This window comes from Octodon degus, unplaced genomic scaffold (genome assembly GCF_000260255.1).
Source record: "Octodon degus isolate 3935 unplaced genomic scaffold, OctDeg1.0 scaffold00126, whole genome shotgun sequence".
NCBI classification, from domain to species: domain Eukaryota; kingdom Metazoa; phylum Chordata; class Mammalia; order Rodentia; family Octodontidae; genus Octodon; species Octodon degus.
Genome location: NW_004524702.1, coordinates 7,116,737 through 7,136,926, shown reverse-complemented (window position 1 = coordinate 7,136,926; position 20,190 = coordinate 7,116,737). Strand labels below are relative to the sequence as shown.

At 52.5% G+C, this 20,190-nt stretch overlaps 2 protein-coding genes and 1 non-coding gene across 11 annotated transcripts in view; all 3 read right to left on the bottom strand.

Moving 5' to 3' along the window:
- Fam131a (family with sequence similarity 131 member A) overlaps positions 1-317 on the bottom strand; it is an 8,342-nt gene extending 8,025 nt beyond the window's left edge. For both annotated transcript variants that reach the window (XM_023700679.1, XM_023700680.1), the window contains exon 1: positions 151-317. The gene's annotated coding sequence lies outside the window, so the exon portion shown is untranslated. The remainder of the gene's footprint in view (positions 1-150) is intronic.
- Positions 318-804: 487 nt separating this feature from the next.
- The window catches only part of Eif4g1 (eukaryotic translation initiation factor 4 gamma 1), a 20,074-nt gene continuing 688 nt past the window's right edge, over positions 805-20,190 (bottom strand). Inside the window, exons 2-33 of one of the 8 annotated variants that reach the window (XM_004640729.1) lie at positions 19,799-19,855; positions 19,475-19,568; positions 19,100-19,186; positions 17,859-18,035; positions 17,603-17,702; positions 16,037-16,149; positions 15,137-15,229; positions 14,870-14,936; positions 13,757-14,590; positions 13,415-13,503; positions 13,139-13,325; positions 12,918-13,051; positions 12,636-12,794; positions 12,317-12,502; positions 11,970-12,167; positions 11,613-11,759; positions 11,194-11,430; positions 10,951-11,055; positions 10,693-10,852; positions 10,401-10,501; positions 8,961-9,063; positions 8,663-8,765; positions 8,231-8,463; positions 7,985-8,103; positions 7,733-7,905; positions 7,198-7,323; positions 6,976-7,057; positions 4,998-5,096; positions 4,764-4,898; positions 4,581-4,662; positions 4,323-4,463; positions 805-1,430 (exon numbers count right to left, since the gene is read on the bottom strand). In XM_004640729.1, the coding sequence (XP_004640786.1) occupies positions 1,246-1,430; positions 4,323-4,463; positions 4,581-4,662; positions 4,764-4,898; positions 4,998-5,096; positions 6,976-7,057; positions 7,198-7,323; positions 7,733-7,905; positions 7,985-8,103; positions 8,231-8,463; positions 8,663-8,765; positions 8,961-9,063; positions 10,401-10,501; positions 10,693-10,852; positions 10,951-11,055; positions 11,194-11,430; positions 11,613-11,759; positions 11,970-12,167; positions 12,317-12,502; positions 12,636-12,794; positions 12,918-13,051; positions 13,139-13,325; positions 13,415-13,503; positions 13,757-14,590; positions 14,870-14,936; positions 15,137-15,229; positions 16,037-16,149; positions 17,603-17,702; positions 17,859-18,035; positions 19,100-19,186; positions 19,475-19,534 (4,815 nt within the window). In that variant the 5' untranslated portion in view covers positions 19,535-19,568; positions 19,799-19,855 and the 3' untranslated portion in view covers positions 805-1,245. Of the gene's footprint in view, positions 1,431-4,322; positions 4,464-4,580; positions 4,663-4,763; positions 4,899-4,997; positions 5,097-6,975; positions 7,058-7,197; positions 7,324-7,732; positions 7,906-7,984; positions 8,104-8,230; positions 8,464-8,662; positions 8,766-8,960; positions 9,064-10,400; positions 10,502-10,692; positions 10,853-10,950; positions 11,056-11,193; positions 11,431-11,612; positions 11,760-11,969; positions 12,168-12,316; positions 12,506-12,635; positions 12,795-12,917; positions 13,052-13,138; positions 13,326-13,414; positions 13,504-13,756; positions 14,591-14,869; positions 14,937-15,136; positions 15,230-15,481; positions 15,563-16,036; positions 16,150-17,602; positions 17,703-17,858; positions 18,036-18,577; positions 18,597-19,099; positions 19,246-19,474; positions 19,569-19,798; positions 19,856-20,190 lie in introns of those variants that run through there. The other 7 variants (XM_004640731.3, XM_023700691.1, XM_023700687.1 and 4 more) reach the window with 7 other exon arrangements.
- On the bottom strand, positions 10,576-10,651 carry LOC111812512. Its single transcript, XR_002818004.1, has one exon. It is a non-coding gene; the product is annotated as a small nucleolar RNA SNORD66 (small nucleolar RNA).

Below are 20,190 nucleotides of genomic sequence, written 5' to 3'. Positions count from 1 at the left end.
CCCGCGCCCGCCCCCGCCCGGCCCGCCTCCCCGCGCAGGCTCCTCCCTCTGCCGACACCGGCCCCCTCCTCAAGGCCCGCACCCTCCGCGGCCCGCGCACAGGGCGGTCGCAGCCCGACGTCCTGGTCGCGCCCGGCCTCCACCTCTTACCCTGAGCCGCCGGGCTCCGAGAGCCGATACAGCCCCTGGCCGGGCACCCAAGCACGCTCGGGGCCCGGGCCATCGCCTTGCCGAGGTCAGGCCACCACCCGGAGGGGACTGCCCGTGAGGGGGGTGGGAGCCGCGCGTCGGCCGCCGCTCCCGGGAGAGGGACCCGGGCCGTGACGTCAACGCGTGGGCGTGGCCGCCCGCGTCCCCTCCCACGGCGGGCGGGACGAGGCCGACGTCACGGCCACGCAGGGCAGCCCGGGCCGAGCCGCGTCCACCGGTCCCTGCCCCTCAGGCTTTGCGGGCTAACCTGAAGGCACGCGAGGCAGACACTCCCTAGGCTGCTTGCAAGACGACAAAAATGCCGCGCGGCCTCTGGTCCCCTCATTTTAAGCGGGACACCCTGAGGCTAAAAAAGGGTTTCTCCAGCTCTAAATAGCTGGATGACATTCTGCGGGCTAGCACTGATGCTCCAGCATGTCCTGGGCTCCTAAATCCTCCCCTAGTCAAGGACACTTCACCGTACCCCACACATCCAGTCCTCAGGTGGGAAGAGGCAGGGGGTGCTGGGTTACAGATGCAGTACAGTGCTGGAAAGGAAGCTTCCCACCAATCCTAACCCCTCTCCAAAGAGAGCAGGCCATAAAGCAGAAGCAGTGAGCTTAATTGAATTCATGTTTAATAATTACAGGCACCGTGCCCCCCTTCCCCCTGCCCAGGCAGCAGCAGGGTGGTGCAGGGGCTGGGGCATATGCCCCCAGCAGCGAGGACGGCAGTCCCAAGAGTGATTTTCAGAAAATAAAAAAGGACCTCAGGGGTAGGCAGTAGTGCCCCCCCTCAAGACACACCAAATTTCAAGACTTTATATATAATATATCTCTGTGCCCCCAGGGGAGGGAAGAGGGACACCTGGCGGCATCTTGGAGGGGGCCCCAGGCAGCCCCAAGCCATCCTGCCTCTTCAGCCACTTTATTAGCTGGACACATCGCACTATAGGCACCCGCTGCCGCCGCCACTGCTGCTGCTGCCACCCCTGCAGTCCAGGCGGCTGGCCAGCCATCAGCGTCCAGGGGGCTCAAGCCCCAGCCCCACCCGCCCTCAGTTGTGGTCAGACTCCTCGTCCTCAGCCTCCCGAAGCCAGTTGAAGAAGGCTGTGACAGATTTAAGGGCCACACCCTTGCCCTGCTGCTCAGCGGGGTCCTTGCTGCTCTCCCAGCTGTAGAACGCTTCCTCCTTCACCACGTCCTCGTCATACAGCGCATCGAAGAACATTCGAAGCAGGTCTGCAAGCCATCAGGAAGCAGTCAGAGCAAAGTGGCTGCCCAGCCACACCGGGCCATCCCCAGGGACCTTCCTCACAGCTAGGCTGTTAAATGGGCTGACAGTTGTACCTGGCCATTTCCGAGCAACTCAGCCTCTGACGGTGCAAATCGACCGATCCAAGAGACTGGCAAGCAGAGGTGAGCCCCTTGGCCATCAATAATCTTACAAACTTGTCCAACTCACCTTCGCAGCTTCAAACTTCACTCACAATATATTTATTCAATGGGGGTTAACTACATAGTGCACCTAAATTTGGAGACTCACAGAAATCCCAGATGTATCACAACTGTGAAGAATATAACATGGAAAATGCACAAGCCCCTGAGAATCTAAATTCCTCTTTTTTCCACACCAGGAATTGAACTCAGGACTTCAGGCTTGCCAGGCAAACACTGTGCTGCCAAGCTACACCCCCAGCTGAAAAATCTGAATTCTTGACCCCTTCCCACTTCCTTCCCACACATCTGAACTCTCCCTTCTCTAGCCTTTGACACTTTTGAGGGTGCCAGAACATCCCTTCCTTTGTCAGCTTCCTGGTGAACTCCTCCAAGACCCAACTCAAGCACCACCTGCTTTACCCCCATCCCTAGGTGGCTGCCACTGTACAAGCCCTAGAATCGCTGAACAAAACAATCTCTCCCAGCCCCGCACTATGCTGTCAGAACTTCCAAACCAAAACTCAAAATTTTCTTAAACGTATTTGGTCGTTGCAGGGTCTCACTATGCCGCTCAGACTTGTGATTCTCCTGCTTTCAGCCGCCCCAGTGCTGGGATTACAGGCATGCACCACTACACCTGGACTCTGACCAGCTCAGCCCTACCTGTGGTGCTGGGGATTGAACCTCATCCCTGCATTTGCCTACGTATGTACTTTTAGGCTGCTAACCTATCTTGCTGGCCCCCAACCTCACAACCTTGAGGCAGATCATTGCGAGTAAAGCACAGAATCTCGGGCCCAGACCCCAGAAATCCTAGGCCAGTGGTGACAATCCCAACACCCTACAACACCCCACGAGTGCCACAGTGGGCTATTTGCATCACTGAAAGCTCTAGAAGGTTCACCATCCCTTCGAAAGGACCTAGGCCATCCAGAAGCTGCATGCTAGAATGTTCCTGAGACATTTCACCCCTACAGTCTCCAAACTGTGGACACAGCTGCCTCTCACCCTACCACCCCACAGCAGGGACAACAGCTGATCCTTCTTCTGGACCAGAACCTGAGCACATCCATGCAGGGGACCCCACGCAACTGATTATCCATTCTGCTCTAGATATTCAAGCCCAAGTTTATCTACACACAAAAGGCATCCTTCCAAACCCAAATCTCAAGACTTAAACAAAAGATTCTGTCTACACTTGCTTTCCTTTCCTCCCTGTCTCAACTCAGTATTACTTCTCAGGGCCTGCCCCCATCCCACTAAGTATTTCTGCCAGATGGCCTCCCCATTAATATTCCAGATCTACCCAACTCTGAGCACCTACCATGATCAGCCACTTTCCTACCCTAACATTTCTCTTTGTTGACAAGGCCTTGCCCTCCATAGTCTCTTCACGGATCCCCTTCAGCTCCAGGGGGATCCAGTGCCCATATTCCACAATCCCATGACCTGGGACTTACACATGTGCTCTGTGTGGCACTTCACAAAGCTACTTCCTGCCCTGACTTCGTCCCCAAACGGATCTAGATAACCAGCTGCCCACCTAACATCTGGGCCCCTACCCGAGACCACAAACTTATGTAGAACATGTTCCCAATCCCAACCAAGGGCTCACCCACTAAACTATCCTGCAAATCAGCTATGATTTTTTTGGGAGCAGGGGGTGTAATTTGGAGTCAAATCCAGAGCCTTGCACATGACAGGTCTACCACTGAGCTACACACCCCCAGCCCTTTTTTATTTCGAATAAAGTATCTTGCTGAATGGCCCAAACTGGCCTTGAACTTTCGATCCTCCTGCTTTAGCCTCCCAGAGTGCTGGGATTAGAGGCATGCCTACCTTCACCTGTGATTTTTAATCTCTCACAGCCCCTTTCCCCAGGTCAGTGTAGCTACAAGCTATTTCCTCAGTATTTCTTGAATATGCTCACTCCTCTTCCACTGTCACCAGAGAACGCGCTATCACTAGTGTCCATCTTGCCACTCACTCACACTGCTCCAAACCATTCTTATCAATATAGCCAATGGTCTAAATCCAATTCTTAGGCCCCATTAAAGAGCCTGCCATGGCCTCACTCCTAATTGGCACTGGGCTCTCTCATACCGGCCTGCCTCTAGCAGCTCCTTGTGCAACACTCCTGCCCCCTCAGAACCCGCCTTCCTACACAGGGTCCCCCTTCCCACTTAGCTAACTCCCACAAATCAGCTCTCAGACTCTCTTCCAACACCCATCACTCACATGGCCATTGCCTCCATGTGAGCTCATGGACTGTGCTCAGCTTCCTCACTGCGACTATTCCAGTGCCCCAACACGCAGGCTTTTAACCTAAGCCTCGTCTCCAGATGTGAAAACTGGATTAATACCATCCACCCTAAACAGCTGCAAGGATGCAAGGAGTCAAGGTAAACCATTCAGCCTTGTGCAAGGCAAGGGGGCAGGTATACAAAGTATTTGCAAGGTGCTATGTTTACCATCTCTGGACTGCGGCATGCAACTAGTGTTTAGGCACAAAGTAGTTACCTAACCTTCAAACCTGACATTAACTCTCTTCCATTTCCAAGCAAGGAAGCAAAGGGGGAAGGAATCAAACCACTAGGTTATTTTGCTCTCTACTGACTACCCATCTTTCCTGGATTGAACTCCTCCTCTGACCAACCCCTCCTGCCAGCCTCCCCCAGCCCCAGCCTGGCTTACTGGGGGGTTGCTCTAGCGTCACTACAAGAGCCTGGAGGGCATAGAGCGCTTGTAGCTCCTTCTGTTCATCACAAAGGTACTTCTGTAGCAGTCGAGCTCGAGCTTTCAGCACCGCAACATCCACTCGGAGAGGAGTCTCAACTACAGAATGGAAGACAGGCACGAGTGGCATAATGCAGCGTCAGCCTTTGGAGGCGAAGACTGAAACCCTTCCTTCCATTTCTGTGTTGGGCCCACCCTTGCCCCAGCTTCTCTTACAGATAATTGCAGAATAGCAGACGGCTGTCATGAGGGCTCGAACTAAAGTGTTAGATGCTGTCTGCTGCTCATTCAGATTGGCCTGTGTAGGAAAAACGACCCTAAGTCGCCATTCTCGCAATCCATGCCCCCCACCAAGAAACCCCTCTCCTCTACCTCTCCATGTTTCCAGGAGACACAAACCTCTATCCAGTCGAGCACTTGCTGATTGCTGCAGCCTTCCTGCACCAGCCTCTCCAGCTGCTTGCTCAGCTCCTCTACGGGCAGTGCCCTCTGCCCGGGGACGTCCGACTCCTCTCCCAGGGTATACTCCACGTTCTGCAATCAGGAAGGTCAGTCAAGGTCAGGTACCCCGCATGCAGATCAGGGAAGGAGTAAGACTTAAATGTTAGAAATAACCAGATTCCAGTCCCAAACCTGTTTAGCAACAAATGCATGAACATCTTGGCCTTCAGGTAGAAATTCCTTCCAGCTGAGCTCAGCCTCTCGCCATAGCATTCCCACCTTTTTGGGACCCTGGAAAACAGTTTCAACTCAGTAGCCATCTCTGTCCAACATCCAACATCTCCACAACAGTCATCCACCAAATACTTTAACTAGAAAGCCACCAGGGACCTATGATGAATGAACAGGTAACAAAAGTACCACACAGGCACAGCTCTTCTCAAATAAGCACCCAAATGAACAAGTCCTCACCACAGCAATGCTGACACTAGGTTGGGAATGATCTAAAGAGGCTGTAGGAGAAATGTCAGTTAGCTTTTGCAAGATTATGAATAAAATAACTGACCTCAACAAGGCAAATGGGGAAGGAAGGTGTAAAAAAGAATTAAGATGTGTTATACATACAAGCACCGAATCCCCACAACAAATGCAGTCCTAACATACATAGTAGTGTAAACACAGACTAAAATAAAAACTTTCCTGAGGCAAGCCTGGTTCAAGGCCAACCTGAATTACAGAGGTGTCTCAAATCAACAGAAGAGGGCAACTTTGGATCACCAAACCCAACTATCTCATCCCAGTATCTTCCACTATTTTTTCCTAGAACAGCTTGGCTTTTCATTGTCCCAAAGAACCAATATTTGCTTACAGCAACAGGTGACTTGTAATCTAGTTTAATATGGTTGTTTCCTAAATCCAGAAACTCTTAAGAGGCACATATAGCCCACCGACACACAAAAGCAGATCTGAGCACTGTACCACACAGCTGAGTGCTCGACTTCTGATGGCCACTAAGCAGCACACCAAACTTGCCTTTCTCTATCTTCTCACTTTTACACTCTATGGTCACCAATTAACTTTCGTAAAGCCTGCCACAAGTACTGCCAGATACTCTGCAACCTCACTGTACTGAAGACACTCCATTTCAACTACTGTTTTATTTTTTAACTTTTGTTTTAGTACAGGGTCTCACTACACATATCAGACTTGTAGGCCGGGGACATAGCTTAGTAGAATAAGCGCTTCCCGGGCAAGCACAAGGGCCTGAATTCAATCTCCAGTTCCGCCAAAAAAACAAAAAAACAAAACAACAAATCAGACTTGTAGTGATTCTCCTCTTTTCAGCCTCCTTCCCAAGTACTGGGATTACAAGTGCGCCACCATGCCCAGTCTCAATCACTGTCTCAGCACAGCAAGTGGGGAACAGAACCCCTGGCCCCTGGGTCTGCCTAAGCAAGCACTTTAATCCACAGAGCTATCTGGCCAGCCCTTCAACTGTTATTTTATGCTTCCTATTTATTTTAGTTTTTTTCAGACAGGGTCTCCTATGCAACCCAGGCTGGCCTCAATCTCCCAGCAATCCTCTTGCCTCAGCCTCCAGAGTTTGGGATTACTGTGTGCCATCACACCTGCCTATACATATTTTTTTTTTGTGAGAGGGTGTTACTAGGAATTGAACTCAGGCTCTTACACTTTCCAGGCAAGCGCTGCACTACTAAGCTAAATCTAAATCCCTAGCCCTCCCAAGAGGTATCAGGTAGATGACATTCTTACTTTTTCTCTATGGACTCGTTTCATTGACTGCCATACCTCCACTGCTCAGGATGCAGAAAATGTTCAGAGAAGCGCCACCGAGGACTAGGGATATGGCTCAGTGGTACAGCAGCTGCCTGTTGTGCATAAAGCCCTGGGTTCAATCCCCAACAACATAAGGTACACAAAAAGCTGAATAATGAAACGAACAAATGAATCATGGAACTGAGCTATCATCTGCCATTCTCCTTCAGCCTGACCAGAAGCCATGACAGGAGCTGTCTGAAGCAGACTGCCCATCTTAACACTGCCACTCAGGTACCAACACAGTTCTGCCACCAATACCGCAAGGATTCATGGTCACTAGGGGCAACCAAAAGCAACCCTGGATGCATCACCCCCTGAAAGACCCACTCACCATGCTTTTGCACAGGAGGCCCAGGATCTCCAACAGGAGGGAAGTAGCTTTGCCCAACGGTCTCAAAGGCTTTGTAGTCTCCCTACAAGAGAAAAACCCTCATACTGATGGACTCCACAGCTCTCCATCCCTCTCCAAACCCAAGCATCTAATCTGACAAACCAGCTTCCCCATCTCCTCCAACCTTTACCTCTCCTGAACTGCACCCCGAAAGGGACTTACCTGAACAGTTCTCCCATGGAAACCCCACCTTCCTGCAGAATGGGTGTTATCAGTTCTGCCAGGTAAAGCCACACATGGGGGACATCAATCTCCATGTCTTCAGCCAATTCCAGAATTTCATACAGCCTGCAAAGGAAATTCAAAACGCATCATGGGGGGCCAGGGAGATGGCTCAGTAGGATAAGCGCTTGACTGGCAAACGCAAGGATCTGAGTTCAATCCCTGGTTCTGCAAAAAAAAAAAAAGTACTTCCGCTTCGGTCATGTTTACAAACCATGTACCTTTTCTAAGTTTAACTTAAAAAAAAAAAAAAAAAAAAAAAAAACGCATCATGGGGAAGGCCAGGCCTCAGCTCCATACAGCTGAGGGTCATCTATAGGACTTCCACGGACACTTTCTAGACATAGACATGGGGTAATTAAGCTAAGAACACCTTCTTGTCCTCTCAAGTTCACCTCCTACCAGTGATGTTTACAGGGATAACTGAGCCTATCACCTTATCGTAAGGCCCTGGACGCCCCAGAGGCTGTCCTACCCTCGGTAGTACTGGGTGGTAGAGAGGAGCCCAGCACACAACAGCCTGTGCAGCAGCTTCCCCATGTGTTCCCGAGCGATGGTGCTGCGCTCCAGTGTGGACTCGATGCCGTGCCGCACAAAGATGAAGAGCAGGGAGGGTGAGGCCAGCTCCTGTACACACTGCACTGCTTCCTAGGGACAAATGGGGAGGTATTCACCTCCTGACCCAGGCCCTGCACCCCATACGCCAGCCAGCCCTGCCATTGCCTACCTTCATATCATTCAGGTGGAGATACTCCTCAATAATGGCCTTAGACTTCTTCTCCAGCTCTTCCTCAGAGAGAGTGGCCTTTGGAGGGCTCACCGGGGGAAGGGTGGCTTCCCGCTTTACTGTAGGGTGAGACAGCCTTCAGTTCCAGTCTTCTTAGCTAACAAAAGCTGGAGCTCCCAAGAGAACTAGGGCCAGCTGGTCCCAAACAAACCAGCAGCCTCCCCAACTCCTGTCCCAATCCCTCACCGGTGTCCCTGCCCCGGTCCCGGTCTTCCGTGAGGCTCGCTGCCTTGCGCAACCCCTCCAGCTGGGAAGGCCGCTCTCTACTCCGCTCTTCCACTTCCTTGCTGAAGCTTCGCTTGGTGGCAGGTGTCCGAGCACGATCAGATCGGTCCCCACGGTCACCACCCCGTTCACTCCGCTCTACTCGGTCTCCCCGGTCCCCAGCTTTCTCACCTCGTTCCCGGCTCAAGCTACTCCTGAAACAAGGAGGCACATTCTTGCGTAACTTCCCAATCTGCCCAGCAAGTGTTGAGCCTTGTGCTTGGCATCGAGTATATGCCCAATCTTAGCAAGGGGCTGCAAGCATCACAGGTGAGAAACTCCCATGTTTTGACAACCAACCAACACCCAATCACAGCACACCCCAGTGAAAAAAGAACCCCATGGAAAGTTCACCTCTGCACCACACGTCTATTATCTGAGCTCTCCGTAGGTACTGCTTGTTGAAGCGCTGAGAAGCGATTCAAAGTACTAGTAGCCGGACGAGCAGATTCTGATGCTGAGGAGACAGAGAACTCAAGCTAGATCTCTTCCTACCTTCTTGCATTCTGCCCACCTGACAGGTTAGGGCCCTCGGCCTTGACGCTGACAGTAACACCTCCTACCCACTTTCTCATTACCCAACCACCTGTACTGAAGCCGCCCCTCAAGGGTGCCCACACTGCCAACTGCCACCCCTTTCCCAGGCTTGTACCTGCATCTGAGGGCTTGGCTCCAGAGCCCCCGCTGCTGCCCTTGCCCCAGCTGAGTCGCCCTCCTGGTGCAAACAGCTGGTTGTTGGAGTCAATGGAGCCAGGCTACAGAGGAGACAGCACAAGTCGCAAGTCTGACCAGGCAGTCAGCCAACAGCCCCCACCCTGCTACACCGGCATCAAACATCAGACTTCAGGCTCCATGAGCTTAGATCTCCAACTCAACTACTCAATTCTGCCACGGCAATGTGAAAGCTGTCCTAGCTGACACTTTGTTGTCTTCTGATGAAACTTCACTTAAAAACACTGACATTTTTTTTTTTTCCAGTTTCTTAAGACAGAGTCTTGTTACATATAGTCCAGGATTGCCCTCAACTCACTAGACGGCCCAGGCTGACCTCAAACTTACAGCAATCTTCCTGCCTCAGCTTCCAGAATGTCAGAATTACAGGTGTGCACCACAACACCCAGCAAAATTTAAATTTTATATCATAAAATACCATTTACCTTTATTTTTTTCAACCATTTAAAAACAGAAAAGAATGGGGCTGGGAAGATAGCTCAGTAGGATAAGTGCCTGCCTGGCAAGCTCAAGGACCTGAGTTCAATCCCCAGTTCTGCAAAAAAAAAAAGATCGGAAGAGCACACGTCTGAACTCCAGTCACGCCGCAACATCTCGTATTGCAAAAAAAAAAAAAAAAAAAAAAAAAAACAGAAAAGACGATTGGAGAGATAGCTCAGCAGTCTAAGTGCCTGCCTGACAAGCGCAAGAACCCAGGTTCAATCCCTGGTACCACAAGCCGTGCCGGCCTAGAACCCCAGGTGCGCCAAGCCAGCCACTGAAACCAGGCACAATGGTGCACACCTGCAATCCCAGTGCTAGGGAGGCTGAGACCAGAGGATCACTACGAGTCCAAGCTGCGTAGTAAGACCTTGACCAAATAAATAAATAAATGATTAAAATAAACAGAAAAGAGGCTAAAGCAGGAGGATCACCACAAGTTTGAGGCCAGTCTGAGGCCTACTTAGTGAACTCAAGGCCAGCTTGAACTACGTAGTGGCACCATCTTCAAAAAAAAATAATAAGGAAAAAAAAAAGCATTCTAAGGGGAAGGTCTACAGGATGTTCAGGGTCTCACTACTAGATCAGACTCGTAGTGATACCCATTTACAGCCTCCCAAAAGCTGAGATTACAGAAAAGAAAAAAAAAAGCAGCAGCAACACTCTCGGCTTGTAGGATACACAGAAGTGGGCAACGCACTGGATTACTGGATAGTTGATTTGCCCAGACCCATGTGAAGAAACCCCTAGAGCTGGCAGTTCTGTGTCTAGCAATTTCCTTTAGTCTAAGAAGAAAGCTTCAGTAACTACCTCTCCAACCTCAGGCAGACTGAGTCCTTTACCGCCTCACTACCATTGCCCCTGGCAGCACAGCCCTAACCTTTGTGATCTTAGTAAGTCGTGAAGTGTCAATGGGCCGGCTGCCTTTGCTGATGGGGACAGTGTTCCAACCACCATCATCCACAAGTGGGAGGCCACGACCTGGAACAAAAAGATGTCATCACTGGAGTAACAGTATCTCTAGCAGCCCCTTCTTAGGCCACTCCAACCTTCCTTTCCTCAGCTCCTCAGTTCCATCACCGGGTTTCAGTGGCCCAGACACGTGGCACTAATAAGAAGTCATCATCGGAAAGCAAACTCCCAGACATCTTTAGTCCTATCCTCTAACTTACTAATAGGTGGGCCTGCAGGGCCACCTCGACGTTTGTCACTGCCCTTGGCCATGAGCTGCTGAACTTTGATATGTTCTCTATGCTCCTCCATCTCAGCCTCCTTATGGATCTGGTCAATGGTCTTGGGACCCTGATCTCCACGGCGCGGCACCCAATTGCTCTACAAGAACAGGAAGCCATTTCCAATTATATCAGAAGTGCCAAGTAATGCGGCACTGACAACTGCAACAGAATGACATGTAAGGAAGAGACATGTACCTGTCGCAGATCCAGGACATCCTGTAGCATAAATCGGATGCGAGATGACGTCTTCTTTTCTTTAATAATTTTTTCCATCTGGTTGAAATACTGATCCATTCGAGGCTATGAAGCAGAGACCAGATCATGAACTTTTAGCATCTCACCAATAGCCCAGACCAGCAGGCTAACAACAACGGCCGTCATGAGTGGCCAGGGGGCCCACAGGTTTCAGCCACCCCCTCTACACCCAAGGAGCCTCACCTTGGCTTTGGCAAAGTCCAGGTCTTTACCAATGGTGGTAAGAAGGCGGCAGAGGCATTCAAGCGATTCTTCATCATGGTTCTTAAGTAGCTTGACCACACAGTCATGCATAATCGCCTCGGTTAACATCTTGAGCTTGAACAACTCGCCAATAAACTTGATGTTCCCTAAGGAGCGCCTGCGGGCGGTGTCCCGAGCCTCTTCCAACTCCTCCTTCAGGCGTCCCCGCTCCTCTGCCTGCCAGTCACAGGACGGCAGTGTCAGAGCTGACAACCGGCACATGCTACAGCCCTCCTCTCTCTACGGTCTGCACACCCAGCCAAGCAGAAAGGCAGGACGCATCCCGCATCCTACAGCCAAGTGGCATCTGGATGAGAGGATGGTGGTGAGCAGGGTGGAAGAATAGCGGGCTTTCTCACCGTAGCAGCCTCATCCATTTCTTTTTGCTTTTTTTCAAAAACTTCATCATCATCTTTGTCTTTCTCAAACTCCTTCTGACATCGGTTCAACAACAGTTTACGGAAGTTGACAGTCACGGTTGGCTTTTCTGTAGTGGGCACTTTCAGCTGTAAGTCAAAGAAAAGGGAACACTGGGACCAGTGGAAGACAGGCAAAGACCTCGGGCACCTAACCCCACCCTAGAGGACCTCTGGTTTTGGCCCCGCCCTTGTAGCTGCCAGCAACAGCAGAGGCTGGAGGGGACCCAAGATGACGAGGCCAACAGCCTCTGGAAGAGCAGCAGGAAGCTAGGCAAGGTTAGAAAAGCACCCACTGACCGCCATGAGGCAGCGGCACATGTTGGCGTAGGCCACAGAGAAGTTGGGCTCTGAAATGGCCTTCTCGAAGATGAGGTCAATGACCCCTTTCAGACGTTCCTCGGTGTCGATGGCCAGCTGTGTCACTTGCTTCATCAGCTGCTGGAACATCTGGGGCGTGAGCTTATTCAGGATGGAGCGCACCCTGCGGAATAGGTCCTGGGGAGGGACAGGGAAGAAACAGAATCCAGTAAGGTTCTCAGGGAGAGGTTGATGGTAGGGACGGAGATAAGGATGGATGAAGGCAAAGTCGGCACAGACGCCAGGCCTGAGAAGCAGAGCAGAGCAAATGCCGCACTTGCCAATACCTGTGTTTTGGTGCCATCAGCGTCTTCCTCTCCCCGCTCCTTGTCAGCCGCTGTTCGCTTGCTGCTGGGTTTCCAGGCCTTCTCCGCTTTATTCAGCTTTATATCTTCAGTCATTAACACTGTGGCAATGATCTTACGTGGTTCTTTCCGGGGGCCCTGCTGAGAGCGCCTAGGTCCCAAGCCAGCCTGCTAAGCAAGGGAGAAGGACAAGTGAAGACACAGCAATGAACACACACGAGCCAGCTGCACACCTCAGGACAGACCTCTCATCCACTCCAGAGCCGCCCCAAGCCCCGCACTCTCAGCCAGCCCCACTCACCGGCCCTCGGGTCAGCTCCCCACCTGGCCCACCCCTTGGGGGCCCACGATTGCTAAGGGCTGGTCGGCCAAGGTTGGCGAAGGGTGGAGTGAAGTCCGGGCCACAATTTATGCCAGGCAGTCTGGAGGGATCCAGTGGCCGCAATGGTGTTTTATTGGCCTGTGAGGGAAATGTGACAAGTCTCACCAACCACCAATGGCTACTGACTCCTCCGTCCATACCTCAAGCTCCTCTCCAGTCAGCCCAGCACAAACTTTTCCTCCTCCCCTTCCAACCACCAACCTTGTCCAGCACCACATCAGTGATATGGGGCAACCCCTCCGGCTTCTGCATACTGGCAAAGATGAACTGAAAGCCAAGCAGGAACTCACGGTCGTAACGCTTTTTCTCCTCAAGATTTAGCGGCTTCCACTGATCTGCAAAAAATAACGTATCCATCACACTTCTCTCTCCTGGGACCCCGCCAAGAACCCACAGCCTTCTCTGCCCTTCCTCCAGCATACCTGACTTATAGTCATACTTCTGTTCCCCAGGCTGAATATTCTCGGCATTGTGGATTTTGTCCTCCTTGGAGTCCCAGGTCTCCTCCACTTCCTCGGGCCCTGGGGGCGCACTGTTGCCCTCAGACTCTGGGCCTGGATTGTTGCTTACAGGAGGCTGATTCTCCGCCTCTGGTACTGTTGGGTTCACCTGCCAAGAACAGTTTTGGCAGCACAGTGGTGAACAGGAGTCCATAACCATGCTCTGCCCTCCCCTTTCCCTCTTTCTTGCTCCCTTACCTCTTTGAAGGCATCAAGGAGGTCTCCCACAGCCTCCTTTTTATTTAGGTCCCTAATTTTCCGTCTCCTTTTTGGCACAGATACTGCCACTAATTAGAAAAAAAAAAAAAAAACACAGATGGGAATAATTTAGATTACCGCTAACCTACGGGGAAATCATACTGCAGCCACAGTGTCATCCCTCCTCTGTGCATCACACCCTCTCCAGGCTTCAGGGTGCTTAGACAGCTCCTAGATCCATCACAGAATTTCCAGGCCCAAGACTCAGTGTCCCACATGGAGGTCACCAATGAAGCCACATCTCCCAGCCTGCCCTACATCCACTATCTAGCCACACCTTACCTTGGGTGGCTGCTGCGGCCTCTGAATTCGGAGACGAGTGGACTGGGACAGGGGTGCTCTCTGAGGAGAGCAGATCCTCTCCTCCCTTCTCTTTCTGAGCTTCAGTTTCTCTTCCTTCTTCCTCCTCCTCTTCTTCCTCCTCCTCTTCCATTTCCTCCTCCTGAGGAGGGGAAGCCACTGGGGGAGTTGAAGGTGGAGTGGCAGGAAAGGTGGCAGGGAGAGTTTCGGATGTAGTGACCTCCTTAACCTCCTCCTCTGGCTCACTGACTGGGCTCAAGTCCACAGCAGGCGGTGAGGGGGCCCCATTGAGAAGTTCCTCAGGTTGGGCAGTTGGAGCAGCAGGCTCCGGAGATTGTGAAGGGCAAGCCACAGGTAGAGAAGGGGTAAGCTCTGGGCTTGACTCCACCTCTTGTTCCAGCTCCTCAGGTGGCACTATGCCGTTAGTCTCAGGAACTTCCACCTTGTGAGATTCCAGGGGGGCAGGAATCTGGAGAGGACTGGAAGAGAACTCAGATTCTGGAATTGGTTTGCTAAGTGTCACTTCTACTTCCAGTATGGGTTCAGCAAGAGGAGTGGGTTCTGGAGAGAGGCAATATGGCTCCTCAGTTTCGTGGGAGGTGGGAGTTGATTCTTCTACAGACATTTGTATCATCCCTGTTGTCATAGGGTCCCCAGGGAGAGAGAGGACTCCGAGATTCGGCTCAGACCCCGGTTCCAAAATTGGGGGCGGTGATGGGGTCGGAGAGGGTGATGAAGGCTGGGACTCTGAAGGGCTGTGCTCTGGACCAGGCAGTCCTGGCCGGCCCCCAACGAGAGTTCCCTGCGACCGGTCATCTGCACCACAGGAAGGAGCCATGAGAAAGAAGGCAGGCCCTCCACACCACTGGTCCTCCTCTCCCAGCCCAGGCCACTCCCTACTCAACCCTAACCCCATCCTTCATCATCTCCTACCAAAGCTACCACCCATTATGACCCAAAAGTATCCACCCTCAAATCTACCACCTGAAACCCAGGCCATTCTGTGGCACCTGATTCAAGTCACTCCACTTCCTTGGAATTTCAAATTATCACACTCCATTTTCCATAAAAGCTCTGTCCCATTGGCTGTCTTACCTGGCCGGACAATGACAGCAACCTGGGGCGTCTCCCCATTAGCTTGAGGCTCCAGACCGCCTCCCGTCTGCAGGACACAAAGGGTTACCAAGTTTGCACTGCAGAGTCCCACAACCCTTCTTTACTAGAGCCATTTCTACTTTAGCTCTGCCTAGAAATCCAGGAAAGCAGGGAAATAAATCCCTTAATTGAAGAAAGAGATCACAGGACTTGGTAGCTGAGGGCAAACATCCATCTCAGCGAGGCACTGAAAAGAGGAGACAGTACCTGGGGAGGGGTGGGCGTGGAGGCAGTCCGGGCCCCAGACATGATCTCTTCCGTGATATCTTTCCCTCCTTGGTTTGGATCTCGAATTCGGATCTGAGAAAAGAAAACTATGGCATAAGCGGGAAGCAGGAGGAGCTGACCTCTCCACACTATCCCACTGCTGAGACTCTAGGCCAACTCCCCACCCCCTACTGGGAGGCAGGTGGGTGGGTGCCAGAAAGCCTGAGTTTGGTCAACCCATCTGGCTGGCTCTTGTAAGTCTCTGCCCTAGCCCCCACACCCTCTAAGAGACCCTTGACCTCATAGAGCACAGCCCTAAACATCACAATGCCCCTCCCCACACACCTTGCCCCAACAGCAATCCCCAAGTCAGAAGCTGCACACCCTAAAGCCCAAGACCCCCATTTAGCACCTAGCTAGCTCACTTGTGGCCGGTCAGCCTGATCTCTGGGGGCAGGGCCCAGATCCAGTGGGTGGAGCCAGGGTGACTCAGCGGCTTCCCCAGCCCTGGCACCCTGTTCTGGGCACCACGCCCAGGGCTTGAGGACTGAGCAGAGGCGGAGGCCTCCAGAGTTTCCAGGACTAGGGAGTGGGGGGTGGGGCCACAGAAAACAAGCCATTTCCAAGGCAAACCACCAGAAACCTAAAACCAATCCTAGTTCTTATGAACCCCCAGAGCCCAGGTCTCAAGAATTTCTCTACTAGCTAATTCAGTCTTCCATGATAAGCTGCTTCTACACTGACATCTTAGAACCTTACAAAGGACCTGAGCATTCCAGATCCCTCTGCCTATTCTCAGCTGAGGACCTTCAAGTTCCTGCTCAGAGGCACAATGCCCCACAGTGCTGAACCTGGAGTCTCCCCTTCCTAAATGCCCCAGAACCCCCTGCTATTACTCACCGTCTTTCGTTCCCTCTTAGGAGCAATCTGGGGTGGCTGGTTCATCAAAACTGGGGTGGGGGCCACGCCAGCAGGAAACTGCTGCACACCTTGGGCTGGGTAGTAGGCGCCAGCTTGGAGAAGGGGGACAGAAAGAAAGGCAGCACCGTCAAGGCCCAACCATACACTGATGCCTACTTGAGTACCTCCCATTTCTAGAACCTCTCATCACCCATAACCGGCCCCCGGCCCAGCTCCACCCTCCTCCCCCAGGGAATTAGGTGTCTGTCAAAGCTGGGGAACCAGTCTGAATTGCATTTACAAGAATTCCTGACCCTGACACTCACATACACACACCTGCTACGCAGGCAACTCCTTCCCCCACCACACTCTGGCCACAGGATGGCTCGGGCCTGTCGCACCGTTCTGTGCGTACCCCACCCCAGAGCAAGCACACACTGTGAACACGAAATAGAATCAGCTCTTTTGCTGCAAATAAGAAACAAAGAGATTTGCCAACCCTGTTTCACTCACCCTGAGTCCAATCCCATCATCTAGCCTTTCCAAAGGGCCATGGAAACAAAAATACTACAGTCTAAGGCCAAAGTGGAGAAAAACTAATTCCTTAAAGCAACACTTTTAAGCCCTCAAATAGGCTGCATCTATCTCACCCGTAATTTTCACGTGGTTGTTTCTCCCCAGCACCATGAGTACTATCTAAGTTACACACAGTACATATGATCAAAACCATACCCGTCAGAGAAACTCATACTCAAAATTTTTCCTGATAGGAAAAAAATTTGGAAACCACTGCCATGGAGAATAATCCTGGGGCCGGGGACATGGCTCAGTGGAATACATGTTTGCCTGGCAAGTGCAAGGGCCTGAGTTCAATCCCCAGTTCCACCAAAAAAAAGACTAATCCTTCTGCAGAACTTAAAATTTTAAAAAAGCCACCAAAGATAAAAGGTAGGGTTGGGGAGATAACTCAATAGCACAGTGCCTGCCTGCGGAAGTGCAAGGTCCTGAGTTCGATTCACAGCACCAAATAGAGTAGCTCCCAAACCCATGTTTCACGGGCCCCCTCCAATATGGAAATAAAGTCCCCCTACCCAAGCACCGTGCTTTATAAAATACTTAAATATTAAGTACTATCAGTGGATTAAAGTGCCTGTAAGTGGGCGCAGGGGCCAAGGGTTCAATCCCCAGGCCTGCCATGCGGGCCCCACCCCCAAGGCACACAGAGGCAGCAACTAAGACTGGGTGTGGGGGCACACGCCGGTAATCCCAGCTCTGGGGAGGCTGTAAACAGGCAGATCACTGAGTCCAATCTAGTAGTGAGACCCTGAACACCCTGTAGGCTCTTCCCTAAAATTAGAAAAAAAAAGTACTAAGCACCAATCCCCAACTCTGATGGGCTTTTTTGGGTCATTTCGAGACAGGGTCTCCTCACATGGCTCAGGCTTGTGAATCCTGTCCTTTTGAGACCAAAAACTACAATGAGAAATGGCCTTGTGTCCTATGGAGCAAAAGAACCAGCTTAAATGCTTCCTGGGATGAATGCTCACCTGACTCTCCCCCACTTACCGTAGGTCCCAAACTCGGTAGGGCTTGCACCTGGATAGAAGCCTGGGGCTCCTGGCTGCACCGGGTACTGCTGTGTCGGGACAACATATGTGGAACGCCCCTAGGGGATTGGGGGGAGAAGAGGGAATGAGTTGAGGGGAGCTAGAAGCACATCGGATTACAAAAACAAAACTGGACAAGAAGTCCCATTTTCTTAGACGGTCACAGCAGGGGAGGTGAGATCTGGGGCTCCCAGTCCCCAAACCTCCATCCTCACCTGTCCAGGGATGTAGTAGGCCCCCTGGGAGGCTGAGTAGGAGATTTGGGAAGGGATCATCATTACTTGGGATCCGGCAGGGTAGACATGGGCAGCTGGGCCAGGACGGGCAGGGGCTGCACTCTGCACTCGGGAGGCTGCACTGCTGGGGGGCTGAGCCCGGCCAGGGTAGAAGTGCTGTCAGGAGGGAGAGGGGCTGGGTCAGGAAGAGAGATCTGGCACTGGCTCACTACATATGCTTTACAGAGTGGAGACCAGGCCTTCCAAGACCCACTTGACCAACTGACAGCTAAATGGCCTCTTGTGTGCACATGTCCTCCTAACTCAGATGAACACTTTGCGTCCTGCTTATATTTAACCTCTCATCACCATGCATACTTAGGTCACCTACACCACACTAGCGCTCTACAGAGGCTTCCTAACACCCAGATGCATCATGCCTAGGTCAGGCCCTTCCAGGCAATACACTCCCCAGCATGCATTGCTCCAAGGTACAGAGCAGTTAACTGCTAACATGCAACAGTCTCCCAATTCCCAGACACTTGCTCTTCAACATTAAGCCCCTAACATGCACCTCTCAGCTCCAAACTGAAGACCTAAACAGCATATAGGTCCCCACCCTGACCATGTCCCCTAATCCCTGTACCTAACACCTAACCAGGGTAAAGGGGAGGGGCGAGACCAGGAGGTGGTCTGGGATTAGGACAGGGGAGTATTACCTGCAGAGACCTGAATCCTCCCTGAGAGCACATGGGGGCAGGAGAGAAGAGAATTATCCCCAAGGTGATGAGGGAGGAAAAATGGAGGAGGTAGGACAAGAATCCTCCCACTTAGTGAAGAACTTGAGGAACAGAGGCAGAAAGAAAAAAAAAAAACAACAGCTGGAATGCTTTTCTAGCCACAGTCCAAAGAAAAAGCAAGAAAAGGGAACAGAGCAACGGCAACTTCTCAGTAAAATGAAAAAATAGGAAAGTAGAGTTGACACCAGGGCCCACAGCACTGCCCCCAATTCTCAGAGTATCAGGACCCCAATGATGCCACCCTCGGCAACTACATACTCCCCAAGGGGCCTGCCACTGTGTAAGTAACGAACAGCACAAAGTACAGAGCAGAGGAAACAGAGAAGTATCAGGAAATTGAGGCTAAGCACACAGCTTCCATAACTTCCATCCTAGGCTGGAACTGGCAGCAGCTTTCATAGTTCCCCACGGCCCCCACTGCACCACCAACCCCTCCCTCACCTGGCGGGGCTGAGAAGGCGTGTTCATTTGTGTCGCTTGTGGCGTACTGAACACCACCGGTGCAGTCTGCCCCGGGGGGAACGCTGGCTGAGGGGGGAGACCAGAGTTCAGCAAGAGGGGAAGGCCGGGTGGGGCTGAAACCCAAGCTGGTGAAATAAGGGGAGCATATCTGCAGCAAGAACCTCAGAAGCCCCCATACTCCCTCCCGGTGACAGCCCCCAGGGACAACCAGGGGCCCAGTCTCGATTTGGCAACGGGCAACTGCACTTTGCCCTAACACAGATGGGGGTGGGAAAGGTTGGAACCTGTTCCTGCCCTACGACTGCCTGGTCTCCCCCACCCCCATCCAAGTCCAGACAATTCCTCCCTAATTACCTGTGGGAGTCCAGGGGATGGGGTGGGCGGGGGGCCTGTGGGCTGTGGAGCTTTGTTCATTTCATTTGGTGCCACATCAGGGTCCCCCCAGCACCTGTTGGGAAAGAGTGGAGCTGGGAAAAGGGAAAACAAACCCAAGCATACAGCAAGTGGAACGAGGGAAGGCTTGAAGCAAGGGCTGGTCCCCTACAGAGCCCAAGAGGCGCCAAGGAGGTGAAGAAGCAGAAAAGAACCAGCCTATGCCCCCCACCAGCACTGTCAAATTTGCATCAGGTCCAAACACCGACTCCCACCCGGCGCCCAGCTGAAACAACCCTCACTCACCCCCACGGTTAAGAATAAGTCCACGGTGCGGCCTACAGGTTCTGGGCATCCGAGGGCCTGGGGTTGGGAGGTGAGGGGTATCAACCTGGCTCCGCGGGGCCCAAGACCAACCAGACCGGAAATTCCAGGTCTTGCTGGCACCAGGCTCCCGGATCACAGACGGAGCAGGCGGCTTTGGCCGTGGTGTCCCCACCCCCCACCCGGGGACACCGGGTATGGGGCCTGGCCTGGGGACACACGGGGCACGCCCGCCGCGGAGGCCTTCGCGAGGCCGGAGGCGAGGCTCGCCACCGCCTGGACGCAGCCTGGAGGGCGGGAGTCGGAGCCAAAAAGCCGGGCGGGCGGGCTGCGGCCGCGGCGGAGCCGGGCGGCGAGCGAGGGTCGGCCCGAAG